The following is a 22763-nucleotide window of genomic DNA, read 5'->3' as shown; positions in this document are numbered from 1 at the left end:
ATTTTCAACAGTTTGCACAGACTGTGCTGAGTGAACATAACAGAATCTTCCAAGAAACTGAAAAGCTTGTACAAATAGCAATGGTCATCGCTGTTGCAAGCGTCTCCTGTGAGCGTGTATTCAGTACTCAGACAAGTGAAATCTAAATTCCGAAATTCGCTGAACAACCATAACCGGTGATCATTTCAGAACTAGGCCCTTCCAGAGAGCACTTTGATTTCAGCAGGGCAGCTGCAAAATGGAAACAAGTGAAAAAGAGAAGAGGGCAAACAACGAAGCTGTAAAATAAATTGAAATGAAGGATGTACATAGGTATAGATGTTTACATTTAAGAGACTGCATATAGTTTTACATTACTTGAAATTTACAGTTGCAAAGGATCTACAGTTTTGTTATGGTGCACTGCTGGACACTCGATTCATGAAAAAAGGTAGGATGCTTTTTGGACTATTTAATTTCATACAACCAGACAAATATAATAGTAGATGCATGAAGAGGTTTTGTTGAGCAGCTTTAAGTCATTCACATTAATAACTGTTATGCAATATAAATTACTTACCTGAAGCAACACCAGTGTGAATGATGATGCAGTTATATATATACATATTTTTTTTAATATGCAAAAGTGCTGCTCTTAGCTGTAGCTTAGGGTTGTACACAATCACCTGTTCATGTCACATTGCACAACTTAACATTGCTGTGGGTAATAGCTGACTACACTGTTTACATCACTGAATTCAAGCTGCTTTATTCCTTTATTTAAATCTATTTCACTTTCCGTTTCAGCTCAAGATTGTGTTAATATTTAAATAATTCTCACAAGCAAAACATTACTGATGTACTATAAAAACTGGTACAAACTTGTGCATTCAGAAAACTGTAGTGAACACCCCAACCACATTGGCAACACTGGCTAAATACCAGTATTGCTTTATTTCTAAATGCCAAATGTTTAAGAAGGATAAAAATAAAAAACAGAAATCACAAGTTTGTTCCGAAGAGCAATTTAAAATCGAAACAAATGGACGTCTCATGCTGAACCACACTCAGGTTGTGTGTGGTGTGTGTGGTTATCACACTGACTGTTAACTTCTACATTAGTGTAGGTGAAGTCTAACATTACTGCCCAGTACCATTCCCCAAAGGAGCAAACAGTAAAGTCCGGTAACAGTAATAAATTTACAGAAAACTTGCAGCCATCTCTCAAGGCCTTTCGGGGGGTGAAAGAACAGTGTATTTTATCCCTCAAGTGACAGAAAATTTGAACCAGCATCTGGTAATTGCTTAAAATCTAATACAGTGACATTTTTGTCTCACTTTCTGTAGCGGTTGATCTCCGCTGAACCTTGAGAAGACACTCTCTTTGTCAAAAAGAGATTAAATGTTTAACAGGGGCTTGATTAAAGACAGTATTGTGTTCCTTTGTGTTTTTTCAACAAAGCTCCAGATAAAGTACTGTACATACAATTTAGGTTATACATAACTTAAAAACACTCATATCATAAACTCTTACAACCATATAAAGTCAACCAGACAAATGAAGGCTATGGCAGCAACACTGGATAAACTAAGCCAGAAAGCTTTCAGCAGAAGCCAATTAGACCTCCACATTCAGCATAAGTCTCCCCATGCAAATAAAAAAACAAAACAAAACTGTAGTAATATAACCGGCAAGCCACACTGTTGAAATGCCCTTCTGTTTATTTTACAACTGTCTTGATTAACTGTGCACAGTTTGGGAAGGGAGGTGAACAGGTTATTAACAGGATGTTGGAAAACACTCCACAGCACCACATACTACCAGAGTTCCACACAGTTCCACCCACCTCCACAATTAAGTTGATTTAAATTTATTTTTCTGCTTAATTCACAATAGAGAACCTAGTAATTGAGTTACAGTTACTGGTACTTCACATAAGTTTTATATACTGTAATTGCTGTGAATGAGTGAGCCTTGTATACCTTACGAACTAAGCCACCCCTGGAAAAGAGATTTTAACACAATGAGATTCTTTGCTTGTAACTTCCTTTAATGGAGTTCTAGGGGTTATTACATTGAAAACCATTTTTTATTTAAAATGTTTTAGTTTGTTTTTGTATTTGTTTTGACAATAATTTATTTAACATCAGAACCAGCTTTAAAGTAGGCCTCAGGCCTGAAATCCAGCAACAAACGGCTACCAACACCCAGTAGAAATATTCATCCCAATGCCCCTGGGTGAAGGCTCATTCTTTCTGGGTGTTTCTTAAAACAAAAAAATAACAACTGGCATACACCCATTTGCCCAAATGAATCATATTTTTCACAAGTGTCAATGTCATCAAGTCAAATCAGCAAATTTTAAGAGGGTGTTCTCTGTGGCACACAATGCTGCAGTGAAGATAATGAGTGTTCTCAGGCATTCTGTGCACGGATCTCATTGAGCCTTACCAAATTTGAACCATGCATTTGGAAACGCACTCCTTTTACATGTTAAACACCCATTCTCTTGAGATACAGCTTTACTCCCCACCCCCAAGGCTTTTTAAACAGAAGTCCCCTCCAAGAACGACCGTTATATATGACTGAAGACCAGTCATAACCAAAGTTTTAGTGGCTTTAAAAAAAAGCATTGGTTGTATATCAGATTTCTTTGCAAGTCAGGCCGGCAACTTACTGAATTTTAGACCAGTTGCCATGGAACGAGCCTTCTGGATTCTGGAGAATCTAACATTGAATTTCCCTATAAGCTCAAATAATCTACAACAGTTTACATGTTGCAGACTAAAACCTCAAGAATCAGCTCAAGCATAATCTTGTATTTGCATCCAGAGTAACTGTCTCACTGCTGTACCTCTTCATTCTGGAAGTGACTCAGGGAGTGTTGTATCTCTGGCCTATTTCATTATATAGAATGGCTTTTGGCTTGTAGAAATGGGGGGGGGGGGGGGGGGGGGGGGGGGAAAAAAAAACCGCATCAAGAACTCAATAATCTGCATAGCAGCCTACTTGCTGCTCTTCTACCCACCTACCAATTTCAGCTTTAGTCACAATGGGGAAGACAGCTGATCTCAAGAGAGCTTTTCAGTGCTCCAAATTTGATTGGTAGCTGTGGCACAGTTTCTGGAAACTGCCTGGAAAAGCAGAAATCAACATCAGTATCACAACACCGTAAAACAAATTATGACGTTGTAATATCAAAACAAACACTCAAATCCAGTGAAAACTCCAACCCATTGAATCTGACTGAAACCTGTTTGCGTGTTTCGCACCTGCAACAGGCTTACGAATTAGTATTATACTGTTGAATGACAAAGGCACAGCTAGTTTGAAAATACTGGTGCACCTTTACACGGAGCTGCCCAAGTCACTTCTGACACACCTATCTTAACCAGAACGCTCAAATAGAAAAGTTAATGCCTGATACTGCGCGTTAATAGTACGGCACACAGAAAGAAACTGGAATGTCTTGTAAATTACAATTCTCATAACGATTTAGAGACAATCCACCACTCCCAAATGAACTTGCCTGGTATCGCAAGCAGATCAGAATAGCTTTGATTATTAAAAGAACTGCTACGGACAAGTAGGAATAAAAGCCAAGCCCCCCAGGTAACACCTAATGCTGGCGTCATGCAGCCAACTAAGCTTTACAAAATCTACAGCACAGAGGAGCAACTCTTCAAGATATATTCAAGGGTATGTACGTCCCATACTGTTATGGAGATTGGGTGCAAAAAGGTTACAAAATAATTAAGTTGACAGATCTTTTGGAGTGCAACTGTTTAAAAGAGGGTTTATTGGTGTAGTCACATTTTTCAAAGTTGTTTTTCTGTTTAATGGTTTTTTAAAAAAATTAAAACACTACTATAAACTGTTAGTATTGCTTGCCGGTGTTTTATACCAAGCTTGTACTTTGGCAATAAGGAAAACAGATTCAGTATGGCACTATTTTGTTTCCTGTAGCAACAGGAAAACCTTTATATAAAAAAAAAAAAAAAAAAAAAAAAAAAAGAAACAAATGGCTCACAAATGTAATAATGGGGATAAAAAGAAAACTACAAAATATGCAGAAGTTAATACGAATAACGAATGGAATGCTTCTGCTCATTTGAATAGGTAGCACATATCACTCATGAAGGATGACTACAATGGAAACTGACATTGTATCTACACAGTATGTTTGTCATCAGCATTTTTTTGTATCAGAAGTGTCTTAAAAATGTTTAAATAAGCTCCTACACTTTCATCTCAAGCTCATGTTTTACTGAAAGCATTCGTCACAATCTATAATGCGATGCCCCTCCAACATCCAAAAATCACTCTCAGTCAGGTCTTCTTCCATTAGCAACTTGTTAAAGCAATGTTCATTACTGAAGTGCAAGGCAGCCCGCATACTGCGCCTCCCACCTCCTGCCAAATTGCACTGCTGGTGCTACACTCAATTTAGCTTTTCCTGTGTTCTCACTGATAAGGGACAAAGATCATATTTTACATATGAGCACCCATCCTGTCGGCGTTCAATTTGTAGCATAGTCTAATGTTGTGAAACGGTCTTCTGCTGCCACCATGTCTTTATCAAACCTTACCAACTTAATATTACAAATCATCCAGGCTTGGGATTAGTGCTATCCTGTCTACAAAGGTTTACGCCTCATGAGGCTTACTGTAGTCATCTGTAGTGTTAACCAAAACATCCTCCCAGAAAAAAAAGCTAGTTTAGAGAAGTTCCTGTTTGAAAATGGAACCTCACTAACTTTACTTGTGACGTCATCAATAACAGAATTGTTCTCAGGTGAGACAATCCTAGGCACCAATAAGACACACCAAAACAATTGTCTACTGCACTATACTGGTCAAGTCTGGAGTTTTACCTTCAGACTTATTATATGAGACTATGAGAAATGATGGCAAGACATGTACTGTTTTTACTAGAATTATTTTGCTTTGTTTACTTTAGTAGAATACAATTAGAAAGTATTTAAGTATAATTAAGAAAAAGACAAAAAACCAATAGGAGACCTTTTCTTCCAACACCCATTTTAAACGTATGCAGATCTGCTTTTGGACTCATGCTTTGAGGGACTTCAACACAAAGTGCAAGCTGTGAGAGTGAAAGACAACGTTTCCAGCTCAATTCACTGTGTTAGCACGAAGATAATATAAAGCATTGTTAACGCTCATTACACTTGTTCAGTACCAACACTCAGGTGCCAATGGTAACTGGAGCATTCTTTCCAATGTTCTCTATTACGCAAACACAAGGAGCAACTACTGAAACCATAGTACTCACAGGGAATTAAGTCTTCTTTTTGATGCATTCAATTTCAATTCCAAACTTTAAGATAACCCCGACCCTGAAACTTATAACAACAGGCAAGCTCGGATTCAATCACGCAGTATCATCAGTATGTTAGTGCATACCGGCCATTGAATCCACATATTAGTTCACTGGATAGTGAGTGCTTTCCCCAGTAACTTCTGATTTTTGGTAAAGCTTGTAAGAAACGAAGGTCAAGTAGAGAAACATTTTCAGCAAGTGTCCACTTCCCTTGGGGGTTGATGTGCGCAATCTACCCAGATGGGCTAAACCATAGCTGGATTTCTTTTTAGACCATTTTATAGCACCACAGAATTTTAAAACTAAAATTAACTCTAGGTATCTGAAAACTATGTGACATATGGCCTCCTCAACTATATAACCATTGCCATGATTGTACATAATTACTTCAGTGTTCATTTTGCCCTGTTGCTTGGTGAATTAATTCTGGTACTTCTCTCTGTACAGGTTTCAGCACCTAAAGATGAAACCGAAAGCTCTGAACAAATTACTTTACATAAGCTTTCAATAAGAATGGCCATACTTTAGTTGGATAAAAGTTCACCAAGCGAATCTCGATCATGAAACAAGTGAGGGGAATATGAATGACCTTCACAACAGGCACAGTAATCTATGGCAGCCTTTCAAAAGAGATACCTAGCGAATGTAAAGCACAATACTGACAGCACTATTAAGACGGTAATGGTGGGTGAATACACCAGCAGGGGGGTATTATTTATATAAAAATGTTGAAAGTGATTGCTACTGGAAGAAACCCACTTTAATACAACATGAGGAGTAACCTCTAGTCACCAAGTATCAGTAACATTTACTGTACACACATGCACCATAAAAAAAAAAAAAAAAGATAGAAAATCAGCCACAACACTATGATCACAAACAAAACACAGTATTGCAGCAAGCAAACAAACACACACACACACACGATAGTTACGGTTTATAAGCAGGAGAAAAAGGTAAGGTCCCCGGGCACTAAAAAACTGGTATAAAGTTGGGGAAATAGAAGAGTGTATACCAAAAACATGCAGCCATCATCTCTCTAAAGTAGGAAAGTCACAGTTTTCAAAGTTGTTTTTTTTTTTTTTTTTTTTTTTTTTAAGTATTCATATCATGGCCCCAGTTGTGCCCAAATTCAAATGGATGGACAAGGACATTAACAGAGGTACACAAAGAAAAAGTATATTCCCAGAATGTATTTCCAAAAAGGCAAAGGATTTTGCCTATATGCATTATGTGTATTGTATACCCCCACCCCCAGTTTATAAATTACTTGAAACAGTTCAGGGATATTCAAAGATTTGTATATTCTGTAAAGCTGTTTTGAAACAATACCTGACACCCCTTTAGAGTCATTTTGATGCAAAACAGTTATGGGGTGTAGTTTCGGGTGAGATAACACGCAAATCTCACATTAGTCTCTATGCTGGGAGAGAAGGTCACATCTCCATACAGTGTCAATACAGTACGTAATCTTTAGGCACCAATACAGGCCAGTGTGTGTGTATAGTGTGTGTAATATATATAAAATTGATTTATTTTTAAAATACTGAAGTAACAATATATATCTCACATTATTGTTACTTCAGTATTTTAAAAATAAATCAATTTGTTTATTCAGTGTTCAATAAGTGAACCAATTAACAGAACAAGAGTTTCATTTTTTCAATGCTGAAAATTTTCGGGGATTTTTTTTTTTAGGATACCGCTGAGCATCAGTCATTTCAAAACTGCAAGTGAAACCTAGAGACACATACTGAATGACCACTGTGGAGTGTTTAAATAAGTAATACACATTTCTTATAATTTACTTGTGGTTAGAATTGTTTTCCCTCAGTTACAAACATTGATTCTCCATTAAATATTTTAGTAAAAGAAAGCATTCAGAAATAAAATATATATTAAATATATACAATGGCTTTATCAAATATATTTCTATCTATGGTTAAAAATTACTTTTTGCCACGTCTGGCCCTTTACTCATACAACTGCATCAGTATACATTGACAATTCACACAGCAGCTCAAGTCTCCCTGGCCTATTCATCAGAAATTGTGGTATGGCTAAAATAAGCCTCTGCTGAAGTCAGAAGGCATGGGACAAAGAAAAGAACAAAAGCCACACAAGTGAACAATTACCTGTGGCACAGTCACAGACACCTGTTTATGTAAACAAGACAGGCTTCTCTTCAAGGGCACGAAGCAACAAGAGTTCCATGGCAAAAGATCAGGTGTGGAGGTGACTCTTTCAGTTAGCAAGTGCTAACAATTAAACAAGAGGAAAAAAGGAACCACACGAACTGTTGCTTGGGGCTGGGTTTATATCAGGTGCATCTCTACAGCCTAAGGGCTCAACTCCTCTGCTTTAAATCCCTCCCATTGAGAACAGCAGCTTCAGTTTCACCTAGCAATCAAGAAGTGAACAGGTACACCTTCCTGCACTGGGCTTCTACACACCAAACACACACACACACGTCAGGTAAGAAGAAGAAAAAAAAAAAAAAAACTTAATTTGGATATCAAAATATCTCTCTTTTTTTTTTTAACATATTACTTTGTGTTGCTAATTTATCCAGGGGGTTAGAGTGATCGTTGTCAAGTTTTGAAATGTATTGAGAATTCAGTATGGATCAGCACAATAACACAGACCTCGAGTGTGCATCATTATTTAATCATTTGACCGACAACTTTTTTTTTAAAAATAATATATATATTATATATATATATATATGTGTGTGTATTTAAAGTCTGACTGACTAAAAAAGAGACAAATTGCTTATTTATTAACTTGTTTTCTTTACATCTGCAAGCTTGGACAGGTTTTTTTTATATGTATTTATTTCAAATACAGTGGCTAGTTTTCATTTACATGTTTCTAGTAGCCCAACATGTGGTTAAACATCCATATTTTAACAGTAATATCGTTACTGTGACCAATCAATTGGCTTTGCTAATAGACTTGACAGTATATACAGTGTCAAGGAAATTAAATGATATTTTCCATTCAGGTTTATACATGTTTTAAAAGACCAGTTCTGTAATCCTCTCTGAAAATCTTAAAATATTAAGAAACATGTTTTCCCTCACCGATTCGGCATGTTTGTTTTTTTGGTTTATTTTTTGCATTAGCACTTCAGTTACTTGAATTCACACAAGTACTTTTACGCTGTGCACCTGTTTTTTTTTTTTTTTTTGTTTGTTTGTTTTCTTTGCTGGAAGGGCTAAACAAACAAGTATATGTAAGACTGTCTGCTATATTCATCTCAAAGCAAATATTCTTACCGTAGACATCACTACAACAAAGTATACATTATTAATGATTTCTGAAAAATGTTTAGAAAGCTATCCGCAGGGAAAGAATTTATGAGATCAAAAATATGGGTTAAAATGTTTAAGAAAATGTTAATATTTACTAAATGGCAACTATTTAATTGTATTTTATTTAAAAATGGAATGTTTAAAAAATAAAGTACTTACTACTTAAGTCACTGCTGCTACACAAATATGGATTTAGATTAAATCTGCTACGTTTAATAGAGTAAAAAGAGAAAATGTATCTGAAATTGAAAGAGTTATCTGCCACTGAGAAAAACAAATGATAATAATGACTTTTTTTTTTTTAACAAATTGAAACACAAAATACAATTTTACATTAAGATATGCTGCATAGTCGCTTGTATAAAGAGAGGGCCATGCTCAGAGCTTGGAGGTTGGAGGTTGAGTTTACTTGCCAAACATCGCTGGGACAAGCCTGGGCAGCACTACAGCTATGACAAAGTTTTACATCACCATATAGAATTAACTAATTTAGCTTCATAAAGTCAAATGAAACCTTCTGTATGTGACATCTCGAAATATAACATGAAATAGTGTACTACTATTATGGCTTACGGTAGACATATGTGAAATAATTTTGTAGTTTCTTTGATTACATAACGTTAAATAAAAGATCAAAACCGTGTTCATAGATTTTTTTTAATCGTCTCAGTCCGAAAATTATAGGATGATGCAAAACTTTTGGCCATTGCTTTAGTATGGAGCAATCCAGTATAGCTAGTTGCGGCAATAGCCCTACTTCTTAGCAGATGAAAAAGGGTTTTCGGATTTAAAAAAAAAAAAAAAAAAGTCTCAAGACAGAAACGACAGTTAAAAACTAACTTCTGAAAAGTGCGCAGGGTGTGGTGGCTAATCACAGGCCTACAGAACTTGAGTGTCAACTTTTTGCGTCATTATCCGACAAAAGTGAATTTCCTAGGATAGTGCGTGAACTTCAAATCACTCTGGTATTTTAAATATCCCAAGTCATTAAAAAGCCAGATCACTGCTTTTAAAGTAAGCTTTGGATGGTCAGGGGGTGTGCACAGCACAAATTAAGGTTTTATTTAATATATATATATATATATGCATAACTCCTTGTCCCCTTTCCATATGCGTGTGAATGTGTGTAAAACATACCTTAAAAGCTATTCAGTTGCATTGCCGGGATCATAAGATGACAAATTATAGAACGATTAATTTGATATGTATTAAAATAAATTGTAAAAAAAAGAAAAAAAACTGACAGAAAAATAGCAAGAACAAATATCAGTTTTAATATAACTCTGAGGATGTTCCAGTGTTTAATATTACTATTTAAAATTTCAGAATTAAGGAATTTCTTTAAAAAGTAGGTAAATGCTTTAATATAGTTTATTGGATTTAATTATGAACTATACTGCTTCAATAACTATGACAGTCTGTAATACATGTACTTTTGTATTAGAAGCTATCCTTTTCATAAAGGAGGAACTGGTGGTCAATCTACATTAACTAAAACCTCCCCAAATTCTGCAATTCTATAAGGCTTCTTTCTACAGTACATGAGTCTCATCAAGCTGACATACATCAAAATGAGTATGTGTTGACATTTCATCAAAGCTCTTCAAAATCTCACCAGAAGGACAGATTTAACTTTTAACAAGTATTGTCAGATAAGAATAAATTTCAAAAAAGTATGTAATTTTTTTATTTTTTTTGTTTACATTGCATACTGCGTGTTTAAACTTAATTGGTGGGGGCTAGCTTTTACGGTACATAGTGTTTCCTTATTTCATAATAAATAATATCTAAATCCTTTAGGTAATTATTAAAAGATAAACAGCAACCACATTATACATTGTCAATTCCATCACAGCAAATGACACTGTGTTCAATTATTATTCTAATACAGACCATTATTTGTGTTAAATAGAGTTATTAGGGACAAAAGTGAATTTTGGTAAATGTAAAACTACATTCTAGGTTTTAGGCAAAATATACAGAATGCAAACCTAAAAAATGTTGAGACTTATTTTTTTCCGGCCATTATAACAGTAGCAAACTGCTTCCATTACTTTAAACAAGGATAAATCTGTGACATCTTTATATTTGAATACAAATGCAGACCAGCAGTGTTGTTAGAGAAGCCATGTACTTAATTGTTGTGACAACACTGGTCTTCCCCCAGTGTGTGTAGAGATAGAAGCGTTCAGAAAAATCACATGCAAGCTGGTGTGAACTGTACAGAGTCCATTCACTGCTGGTCTCTGTATGCTGCCCAACCCTTTTACTGACAAAAACAAAATACTGTGTTAAACAGGTGCTATGTGTAGCACTGTAGGAGCATTTAGTTATAATGTGTGCTCATTTTATTACATTTACATAATCTGAAGGCATTTTCTGTTTCATAAAATTATAAAATCTTCTGGATAGCAATGACAGGACTAGACAGGTAATATTGTTCACTGAATGGGTCAGATTTGTTAAAGTCTTTAATCCAAAATGCTATTTTCTAAAATGTGTGTGCGTGTGAATGAAAAATCTAACTAGTATTAAACACAAAGTACTGTGAATATCTGAGTGACTTAAGTAATGAAAAACAATTAGGCACAATTAATTAAGGCATTGAGAAAGGCTTCTGGTTGAAACATTTGTCAAATAATTTTAGAAGTACCACATAGTATTGTAGTATATACTATATTGTTGATAGCTTTGCAACATTAACCATTTTACCAAATAAATGAGGCAAAGTGTTGAAAAATTAGCTCACATTTCTCATGTATATGTTAGGTTTGCAAATGAACTCACCCCCAACAATTTTTAATGTATTGAAGCTCCCTGCTGCAAAAAAATCCCAGATCAATATTCCTTTATGTGCAATACAGCTAGCTTTAAAATAAGGATTGTCACACACGCACAACTTGAGGAACTGCCAGTTTCTAAATGTGTGATATGACCATAATTCTGATAGGAGCCAATTAAAAGAAACCTCAGAGAAACTGGTTGGAACGTTCACTGGCACTCCCAATTCAGTCTGTTGCAGATCAATTGAGCTGAAATACTGAAATGCAACATCACTTCAATAGTTCAGATACGGGAGCTTACACTAGTACAGCAATGCCACAACATGCCATCCTCCGTGTTACACAGGTAAAGAAAATAACATTTGAATTATCATCAACAGTATATATATTTTACAAGGTTTTTTTCTTTAGTTTTTTTTTCACTTAAATTATTTGCAAACCTGGAAAAAAGAGCTGGGTTAATTTAGGTGCTGATAATAATAAATAATTTAGATTTATACAATTATAATTATGGCTATGGAATGTCTGAAACAATACAAAGTGACATTAACTAAATTAATTTTATTATGGAATGTAATATACAAGCAAGTCTGCTGCTTTTATGGAGCCTTTAATACCAAAAAACTTGATCACATGTAATTCAAAATATGGTCAAACCTTTTTCCTTTTACTTCTGGTGGTCTCTTTCTATATCATATATTGAAAGTAAAAAGTAAATCATCTTTAGTGACTATTTCTTTTTTATTTGGCTAAAGAATATGCTCCTAAAGAATGCTTTTTTAATTGCATTCCTAGTGGCCACCTGAATGAAAATCTGTTGCAATGAAAAAAAATGCTATTGCTTATTTAGTTTTAATTTTAAATAAAATTACCATATGCATAATTAATCCTAATTACACCATCACAGGACATAAACCACAATAGTGTGAAAATAACCCAATTTCTATTTAGCAATAGTCTGGATTTTACTGACTTTATGGGATTTCTGATAAAAGATGATTGCATCAGGTTTTATTTCTACGACTAGCGTAAAAAATCCTGCAGCTGAAGTCATGGGAACCAAGCTACAAGAGGTTCTCACGCCTCCAGTAGAAGTTTGTATAAGGGGGACATGTTGGTACTAGCCTCCTGCTGCTTATCTGCCAAAAAACCATCTTGCTAAACAAAATGATCTTGCTTGGCTCTTGACAACTGAACCATAGTAAAGAGATATAGTTCATCATCGCTCTTTCATCACGAAAGCCTGCCCAAGTCAGCTGTATGCCAAACTAACTTGCATGGCGTAACAATTATAACCCAATTTTAAAGTTTTAACTCCCACCCCCCAACAGTGAAAGCTGCAAAAAGTTTATATAAACCGCTCAAGTATTTGAAAAGCTTCTCCACATAAAGCAGACTAAATAAATATTTGGAAAATGGGATCTGTCTCTTTAATGGTGTTAATACAGATTATGATTAAAGCTTTGGTAAACACTGTTGAGCAGATTTCAAAATTGAGGTTGAATGTCTGATTGACTAGCAGCATAAGAGTGGGTAATAGTGCAAATGTATTTATTTTTTTTTAATTCCCCTCTCCCCCTTAGTAACCTGAAACCAACGATTTACCAAAAACTGAAACCTAGATGAACAGGATTAACGGGACCAGCTAAAAAGTATTTCTTCACCATGCAAATGGAACAGCGATGCACTGTAAAGAGAAGTTGTGACATCTCATCACATTAACTCCTTTTGATTTGTCTCTTTCAGATCCTTCACAACCCCTTGTTACGGTGATGACAGACCCTAAAGTGTTACTGGCTTAAAACCAAAAGCCCATTTTAAAGTGCTGTCATCCCAGAGAAGACTAAGAAAACCTGCAGCACAGGAACAAGCCTAGCCAGGAAGGCTGGGAACGTGAAGCCCTCCAGGTGCCCCGCACAACCGGTTCTTCAGCCTCTCCACTACGCAGTGCTATCAGTTGTATCCCCACCAGAAAAATGAACCTTACAAAGGAACGCAAACCCAAAAAACCTCATTACATCCCAAGACCTCCAGGGAAACCATTTAACTTCAAGTGCTTCCAGTGTCCATTTACTTGCAATGAAAAATCCCACTTGTTTAACCACATGAAGTATGGCCTGTGCAAAAACTCTATCAACCTGGTCAATGAGCAAGACCGCAGTGGGAAGTCAGCTAAGATCATTTCAACAGACTCCCCGCAGAAGGTTCAGACTGAGCCTGCTGGTAAATCTAGTCCATGCAGAGCCAGTACAAGTGCAACTGCAAAATGCGAGATCCCAACCGAACAAAGAATCAACAAAGATGAAAGAGCAGAGGACTTTAAGAATCAAGAGCGGAGCAGAGCTCAAAGTCTAAAAACAGCCCCACAGAAAGAACAGCAGCCCGAGCCAGCTGCAAAAGAAAGTGAAGTGAACAAACACTCAGAAAGCATTGCAAGAGTAAGACCTTCAGCCTTTGTCCCGATCGTGGGACACATGCCTATGAATACTGTGGAAAGCAGTGATCCTGCTCCATTAATTTCCAAACCAGACATTGCTTCTCCTCTGCCAGTCCGATCTGCCTTTCACAATCCCAATGGGCCCTGGAGATCAGGTCCAGTTTTTATCCCACCTGACTTTTCTCACAAAGCTCCGTCTACCAAGATAATCGGCTCAGTTCCTAACTACATACCTCCCATGATTCCAGATTTCCCCCCTTACTTCTTGGCAGAACACACACTGCCAGCCATCTACCGACCCTACCTCTCTCCTAGAAACCCCCATGAGAGTGAAAGCTCATCCTTTTCGACATATTTCTCCCCAGACCAGAGGCACTTGCTGCCCCATACTTTCCCAGTTCCAGGACCTATACCGCCTTCGGCTATAGAACATCACTACAGATACCATCAGCCTGTCCAACAAAGTCCCCCTTTCCATTTTGGAATCTACCGACCTGCACTCACTGAACCTGCTTTTCATGATTTTAACCCAAAACCAATGCACCAAATAGAAGTTTTCAATAGAGATGCAGGTCCTCATATACAAGTAGCCAACCAGTCTCAATACACACCCTTAAAGAGCCCAGGTGCTTCAGATTACCAGAAGAAATTGAATAAGGGCTATATGAGGCCTGCTGTGATCATGGAGGTGGGAATCAAGGACCATGAAAATGAAAGAGGGGTGAAAATGAGCCCCAGGGCAGGGTGTGCCGCCACTGGATCCCCAGACAGGCCGAGCCCAACTGACTTCACAACGAACAACCCAAATCCAGAAAGTGGTCAGGATCTCTCTGCAAACACCATTTTGAGCAAGATGACCCACTCCAACCAACCAAATATCAGCAGCATTACAGCTTTCCAGCCAATCAGAATAGTAGTGCATCCTCCAAGTCCGCCAGACAACAGCCGTCTTGCAGACAGGTATGAATAACATTCCACTTAATGCATGTACTACAGACAAATAGACAAAAAGGTCTACTACACAGATTACATTGTTAATATTAATTCAAAACCCTTGCATTTTCAAATCTATTGAAAATGTAACCGCTTTTTGGTTCAGTTTTGACTATTGGCTTCTATAATACAAAAATGTCCACTGTGTGTATAAACCTTTTCAAAGTAAATATAATATCTAACCGCTGAAATTCTATTAAACTAAAAGACATAATTGTTCCACATTAGGGTAAAACTATTATATTTTTCATAAAACTGTTTTATATAAAGAGAAAAACTGCCTTTTTCTGATAAAACATTTTTTTCTTTTCTGTTTACAGAAGAGATGAGGATGTCTCTAATGAGTCTTCTTCTGACCACGAGGAGGAAGACATGGCGCCTCTCAACCTTTCCACAAAAGCTCAAGCAGAAGAGGAGCCCTTAGCTTACACCAGCACAGCCCATTGGGACACTCCAGCGGCAGTGGACAGCCAGGACATGCCCTTAAACCTATCTGTTAAAGGCTCTTCCAACCCAGAGGCACCAACCGCCAAACTGCCTCAAGCCTCGTCACAACAGGAAGTGGGTTCCAGCAGAGAATTGAGCCCGGAATTGGGAGGAATTGATAACTATGATGAGCAGAAACAAACAGCAGCCTTTGCCCTTTGCCAGCTGGCCTCCTACAGCTCCCACAAACTCACTAGAGAGCGCTCAGCCATCCCTTCTGAAGAGGAGCATCCCCTTCTTCAGAGCAGCAGCTCTGCCATTTCCACTGTGACAGAAGACAAACCCAAGGAGAGGGGACAAAAGAGGTCACACCAATCTCTTCAAGCACAGGCCAAGAAAGCAAAGCCAGATGAGCCTGTCAGAATATTCAGAAAGAGGCCACGATGTTCGTAAAACATCTTACTCAGAAGTGACTGAATTAACTATATTTTGCTACCAATACATTGGTGCAGTGGGATGGACTCATATTGTACATAAAGACTCTTAAAAACCTGCAAAGGATTGTTCCTTTATCTTTTTGTATTTGTTTTTCTCTTATATGACTGTATATTTTCCAATAAAATATGGTTTTAGTTTTAAATAACTTTTAGTTTTCAACATGCCTTCACAATAAATAGGAGCCATATTACATTAGATAACCAACATAAAATCCACTGTAATACAGGACTGGAAAAAAACAGCTAAATCAGTGTTTGTTACACCCACGAAGCTATTCTGTTGCCAGTGTCCCAAGGCAAATGACTATTTTGTAATAAGACAGGATCCCAATTTGACAGCTCCCTTGGCCAATACGGCTGTTTTACAATGGAACCGAACTTTGTAGAATATAGATTTTCTATATTCAAAGAATAAAGTATATTTTATAAGCTATTCAAGTCTGGGACATTAATAAGTGTATATGTTTTTTTGTAAAAAGTCTTGTGTGCACTGTACTGGGGATAGGTCACAGGTCAGGAAGCTTATTTAAAAAGTAAAGAAAATTGAAAACATATTTATTGCTCCCAAGGGAAAGCACAAAAGGTGATGGAACATTTCTGTAAAAAAAATTGTAACACTTTTTAAAATAAAAAACATATTAAAAAGTGTGGTCCAATGTCTATGTGTTAACTTAATTAGCAAAAGTATAGCTGAAAATGAGAAACTGCAGACTTTAAGTGAGGAAACAAACTTTATTTTAATTGAAACTCTACAGTGAGTAGACACGTTGGAGAAAAGCTGTCTGAAAATCTTAGTGGTGGTAAAAGGTATGGAGGTGTTCTTAAGATACATACCATCTGGGAGTCTGGATGGAAGCAGTAGGCCTCTCCTTCCCAGCTCTGCCAGTGCCAAGCAGCCCCCATGCCAGGCGTTGTCTGTCTCTTTGAAGCTAGAATAGAAATGTCAATCACTCCAAATGCACTGACAATACAAAGCAACACAGACAGCTACAAACTGCTCATCGTATTTCCTGTGAGATTTCTACACTAATACATATTTGCCTTTGCATGATCTGAGAGGGCTAAAAAAAACAAAAAAAACAACAACTATTAAATGAATTCAAAAGGAAGGCCCAGCTACATTATTCTTAGTATGTTCTTGCTTGTAGTATAGCGTAATGAGTCATACACTAGTATCAGGGCTTATGCCACAGTACTAATAAACCTTTTGTTTATGTACAATATTAAATAAACCCAAAATAAAACACAAGGGCTTGAGCCACACTTTGAATTATAAATACTACTACTGGCTGTAGGAGTATTTTGATGAATAAACAAAATGACATTTTTTTTTTGTAGTAATGCAAGTATTAATTATGCATGCCGTGGTTAAAATAAAAATAAATAAAACATGCCACAGTATCAAATTAACAGAAATTACCTAAAGCAGTCCAGCACTGAGCCAACCACGTCATCTGCCAAGTCTTTAGGAAGTCTACCGGTCACCCTGCCAATGCTGTGCAGATAAAGAACTTTTAAAAAAGCATACTGTATGTACAGTGAACAAAGAAAATGTGTGAAAAACAAATACAACAAGAAAGCACTAGAATAATACTGGCCATTTACAATACAGCATCTCAAACTCAGTTCAGACACAGTACATGGCATAGATTTTGATGACACTCCAAAATGTTACATATATATGCTTATAACTGAGCATGTGACAAACAATAATCCTGCCTTAAACTGATATTAAGCTTCTAAACTTTGAACAATCAAAAGATGTACAATGATATATTCTCATCTGGAGACATGGTCCAACATCTCAAAAATATGGTTGTTGGATGTCCTGCTCCCAGAATGTCCCCATTTACAAAACAGAACAGTAGAGCTTTTCAAAGACAAACAGAAACAAACCAATACAGGTATTTTTTACAGTATTTGCCCTAAAGCTTGAACAACTGCCTGTACAATTATTTGCAAGGAATCCTCTGTTGCTTATAATTTAAGTCCCAACCGCAGACCAAGCACAGTGTGTATTTATGTGCACTGCATTTACAGTAGTTCCTAATATCAGTTTAGTCTGTAAAGATCCTGTTTTGGTTACCAGGAACCAGACTCTTGACCCCAGTGAAATCTGAGACACTCACCCTTTTGCTGCAGACCACCTGACAATAGTGTCTTTATCTTTCAATCCAACCAGCAATTGTTCTGAAAATAAAGTACTAGATTAATACTAGATTGTAAGTATGACATACCACACAAAGAAAGGACAATCATACTGCACAACTTAACACTCCTACCATCGTGCAACATTTTACACCCAAATCATCTATTAACAACACTCTTCCACTGTTCAGCCTTTCTTTATCAGAAAGAATGAACTTTGACACAGCAGTATGTATATCTTTCTCAAATACTTGAATGCCCCCCTTGAATGTGCCCGGCTCTACTTGCAACATAAGCTTCTTAAATATGTAAAATATGCTTAAAGCAACATGGAAAACAATCAATTTACTGGATTAGTGTTCCTGCCTAGCAAATCACAAGCAGTAAGTGGAAATAAACAGCTGTACATTCATTTTCAATTGCTGGTTTAACAAGTGAGTATTATGCAGGAAACCTAAAGCCAGTGCACTTTCCATTGGCAACCACCTGGTCTAAAGGAATGCCCTCCACATCTCGTCTTTCCTGTATTTTCACTAAATTGTCTTGCTTTTAGTCGACTCCAGTCACCAGGTCATTTTTCTAGAATGGCCCCAAAACACAAACCATGCATTTGCCTTCTAGTAATGAAATAAGCTGGCTAATAGACAAGGGATTAAAGCCCTCGAGACTAAGACAGTTTCTAAACAGTTTAAATCAAGTATAAGGCATTGAGTCAGTGTCAAAATTCAAACATCCTACAGCTATCATCCTGTGCACAGAAGACAATCAGAAGGCTTCACACTAATTGGCTTTGAACACACCACTGTCTCTGAAGTACGTACCGCCAAGATCTGGCCTTGCCCAGATTTCATTCAATGCTGTGCAAAGAACACCAAATGAAGTGCATTTTAAATTGACAATACCTGCAGCTGTCTATGATTAACCTTTTCCCCAACATTGTGAACAGTATGCAATATTGTGCTGACCTATGACATTCTCCATCTCTTCTGGGATGTCATATCCTTCCTCCTCTTCTTTGTCTGTCAGTTCTGTGCTTTGTGCTACTGCATATGGCTGACCCTGAGTGGAGATCGAAAGGTTGGCAGCCAAAGACCTGCTCCCACGTTGATACCTGCATGAAAAACAAAAGGTTTTAAATTATATTCAAATTCTATCTTACAGCAAGCAACGAAAACACAAACATGCTTCTGGCTTTATCTTTTTGTCATCTTACCAAAACAATATACTTTAATGCTTTTGCATGTTTGAACAGTGACTACTAATTTGCTGTTTTCAGCTAAACAATACATCACTTCAGATACTTAATAGAGCAGCAAACCACAGTTAGAGTCAAATCAATTAATGGGGGAAATAGCACAGCATAGCATAAACAGAATGATGGAATGCCATAGGGCACCAGGTAGATTAAGCTTCTGCTTTTAAATTCAGATTGTGGGAACAGAATACCAGGATACCAAAATCAAGACAGTACCAAAATCCTACAGTTTATGCTGCACACAATATACTGTGCTGCAACTGGATCCAGCCTTATGTGGTGATGTAATGAGCTGTCCTTGTACCACACAATGTCAAACAGGAACCACCATGCAATTTAGCAGGTTCAACTGTGTAAGCTTCAGCAATGTGGTGCAATAAACACTGCTCAAGTCTGTGTGGATCAAGTTTGAGCAATAGGAGCATTTTCATGAAAATGACTACAAAAGGAGTTTAGAAAGGTATTTCAAAGAGACATACCCTGACATGGTTTAAATGCCACACTAGAGGAAATTCATAAAGACGGTTATGCCTACAGTTCACATTAATTTGTTACAAGTGATTATTATTTATATAAAAAAAAAGTCTTCACTTAGCTAAAACGTTTTGAAAACTCTAAGCAAGATCAATAAGTAGGCTATCCCGCTGAAACTTGTATTTTGTGTTACTCACAAGTTTATCCCAAAAGCTTCATCAAAATGCAGCCATCAATTCACACAAAATGTATTGTATTTAGTAGAGCTATGTGTCATTACTGTAGCTTTTGTTAAAACAAAATCATAATAAAGTTGCATTACGTTAATGTTTTATCTGCAAGAACTCACCTGCGTATAAAGCTATTTTTGTTTTTGGTTACGTGGGACCAATGATGAAAGTTCTCATGACGTAAAATAATATGAGAGAGACTAAGGTACAACGTTACCCCCTGTTTATTGCAGAACAATGTAGGCTTGTTTTTATATCAGGCTACACAGTTAGGTCACATATTGTGTGTTTACACTGGCCGTTTTTAGGATGGCTTTGGGCCGTCTCGGGTCTTTTTTCTGCAGCTTAGATCCACCCGAAAGGCAGTGTAAACTCACCCGACTTTACAATGGCAATTTCAATGAAATGGTCACCCAAAGCAAGGGGTGAAGCCCAAGTCAGTTAAAAGTCTGAAATGTGTATAACACGGTGTTAGAACACTGGCCTAAGTATAAAAGTGTCCTTGTTAGATGTTCTCCTAGTTAACCAGCATGTTACCTAATTAACCTTTTGTCACCAATTATTGTTAACAGATGAGGGTCCATGATTACTATAAATATAGGTAGCATAGGCACAAGTTTGTCATTCCTGAATGTAAGGGAGCAAAAAATGGCAAACTACGCTCAGTTAAGCAAAGAAAAAAGACAAAGACAAAGACAGTCTGTAATTACTTTAAGAAATGAAGGTCAATCTTTAAGACAAACCGCAAGAACTTTGCAAGTATCTGTAACTGCTGTGGCTAAGAATATCGTACGATTTGAAGAAAGTGGCACTCATGAGGACCGAACAAGGACAGTCAGGCCAAGGATAACCTCAGAATCAGAGAACAAGTTAATTCGAGTCACAAGTCTGTGAAACCGGCGATTAATTGTCCCTGAAATACAAGCTCAGCTAAATGCTACTAGAAGTATAGATGTTTCAACATCAACTGTTCAGGGGAGATTGTGTGAAGCTGGCCTAACTGGAAGAATTGCTGCAAAGAAACCATTGTTAAGAGTGCAGAATAAGAGGAAGAGACTTGCCTGGGCCAAAAAACACAGAAACTGGACTTCTGAGGAGTGGAAGTTGGTCTTATGGACCGATGAGTCAAAATTTGAAATATTTAGGTCCAACAGCTGAGTATTTGTAAGACGCAGAGAGGGTGAGCACATGAGTTCTGCATGTGTGGTTCCCACTGTCAAGCGTGGAGGAGGCAGTGTCATGGTCTGGGGTTGCTTTGCTGGTGACAGAGTTGGTGATCTTTACCAAGTCCCTGGCAAGCTCAACCAGCATGGCTATCATAGCATACTTCAGAGGCATGCCATTCCATCAGGATTAAGGCTAGTTGGGTAGTCCTTCATTCTTCAGCAAGACAATGACCCGAAACACACCTCAAAGTTGTGCAAGAACTATCTGGCGAAGAAGGAAAGTGAAGGGCAACTCAATCTAATGACCTGGCCTGCCCAGTTTCCAGACCTCAATCCCATAGAACTTGTATGGGACAAACTGGACAGAAGAGTCAAAGCAAAGCTACCCACAAGTGCCCTACATCTCGGGGAATTGCTGCAGAAGAGCTGGGAAGACATGTCAGGTGATTTCCTGCTGAAACTTGTAACCAAATGCCTCGTGTTTGTGAGGTTGTTATTAAGGCAAAGGGTGGCTAATTTGAGGAATCCAAGATTGAGAGACAATTTTCAATTTTCTTGAACATTGCTTTGATACTCCTTATGGTTTGTTTTGTATTGTATATTGTAACATGTGTTTTCATTTTCGAGTATTTACAGATACGTATACGACATAAAAAACTGTCAATTATGAAAAAAAAAAAAAACTAGGTTTCCAGCAAGTGCACTCAAACTTCTGACTGGTACTGTATTTTTACAAATGTTTTTTTTTTTTTGACAACCACAGCATTGAACTGGGTAGAGTAAGAAAGCAGAGCTGTCATAGTGTGGTGGGGCGGAACTCAAACCCAGAGTGCATTCTGAGCGGAAACACAAAACAAACACATATACCGACAGGCAGGTCTGGCAAAAGACCTGTACAACCCCCTCTTTGCACTTTTTAATATTAGTTGATCTGTTACACAATTGCGTTTTTCATGTTATGTTTTAAATAAATGTTTTGAATAATTACAAACTAAATAGATAGTGTACTTGTATACAAATTATTATTATTATTATTATTATTATTATTATTATTATTATTATTTAATTTGCAGTAGTAGTATTTGTAACAAGGCTGATTTGAAAAAATAAAATTTGTTAACTGCAATTGCACACAGTAAATGTTTTTGCTGCTTAGCCTGTTTTAACAAAAAAAAAAAAAGGACTTATAGTCGGCTTAGGTCAGAGGTGGCAGTGTAGCCACAGCAATAGTGAGACTGGCCCAGACTGAATACATGGTTTCACACATCTGTGGAACAGTACCACAGGCGTGGCCCTGTATTGTTTTGTAAACAGACTTGAGCAACTTTTCAAAAGGCATCATTTATTTTAAACTACGACTGGAAATCAAAGTTAAGCTTCAAACCCACCCTACAACACTAAGTGCCAGTAGGGCTCAACATATACTGTATGTTCCAATAGAACTTAATTATGAGTCATTCCATGAAAAGTCAAGAAATTCAGGCCAAATGTTCCAGAATTTCAGAACGAAGCGGAATTATCAGGTTTGGTCAATTAGTCCATAATAAAATAATCCCCAAAATCACAAATTTCCTAGCTGCTATATTTTCATGGATATTGAGTGAAAAAGTCAGGTTTAAATGGTAATAACTTATTAATGGTCTAAGCATTGTTTAACACTAAAATGGTGTTGAATGATGCTGCATTAAAAGTAACTGACTCAGAGTAACTTTTATGTCT

The 22763-nt window shown here is 37.0% G+C and overlaps 2 protein-coding genes across 3 annotated transcripts in view; one reads left to right on the top strand and one right to left on the bottom strand.

Annotated features, from left to right (window-relative positions):
- The window catches only part of tbcd (tubulin folding cofactor D), a 127163-nt gene that overhangs the window by 82491 nt on the left and 21909 nt on the right, over window positions 1-22763 (bottom strand). The window contains exons 11-14 of the mRNA XM_041222121.1: window positions 18885-19030; window positions 17901-17961; window positions 17192-17266; window positions 16606-16700 (exon numbers count right to left, since the gene is read on the bottom strand). Of these exons, the coding sequence (XP_041078055.1) occupies window positions 16606-16700; window positions 17192-17266; window positions 17901-17961; window positions 18885-19030 (377 nt within the window). The remainder of the gene's footprint in view (window positions 1-16605; window positions 16701-17191; window positions 17267-17900; window positions 17962-18884; window positions 19031-22763) is intronic.
- On the top strand, window positions 7683-16204 carry znf750 (zinc finger protein 750). 2 transcript variants are annotated; one of them, XM_041222122.1, is made up of 3 exons: window positions 7683-7796; window positions 13165-14815; window positions 15169-16204. In XM_041222122.1, exons 2-3 carry the CDS (start codon window positions 13395-13397, stop codon window positions 15725-15727), a joined length of 1980 nt encoding a protein of 659 aa, XP_041078056.1. In that variant the 5' UTR covers window positions 7683-7796; window positions 13165-13394; the 3' UTR covers window positions 15728-16204. The 2 variants fall into 2 exon arrangements, with proteins under 2 accessions (XP_041078056.1, XP_041078057.1); XM_041222123.1 differs by lacking the exon at window positions 7683-7796 and adding an exon at window positions 11663-11764.

The sequence above is a fragment of the Polyodon spathula genome, chromosome 21 (genome assembly GCF_017654505.1).
Source record: "Polyodon spathula isolate WHYD16114869_AA chromosome 21, ASM1765450v1, whole genome shotgun sequence".
In the NCBI taxonomy this organism is placed as follows: domain Eukaryota; kingdom Metazoa; phylum Chordata; class Actinopteri; order Acipenseriformes; family Polyodontidae; genus Polyodon; species Polyodon spathula.
This window is presented reverse-complemented; position numbering and strand designations above follow the sequence as displayed.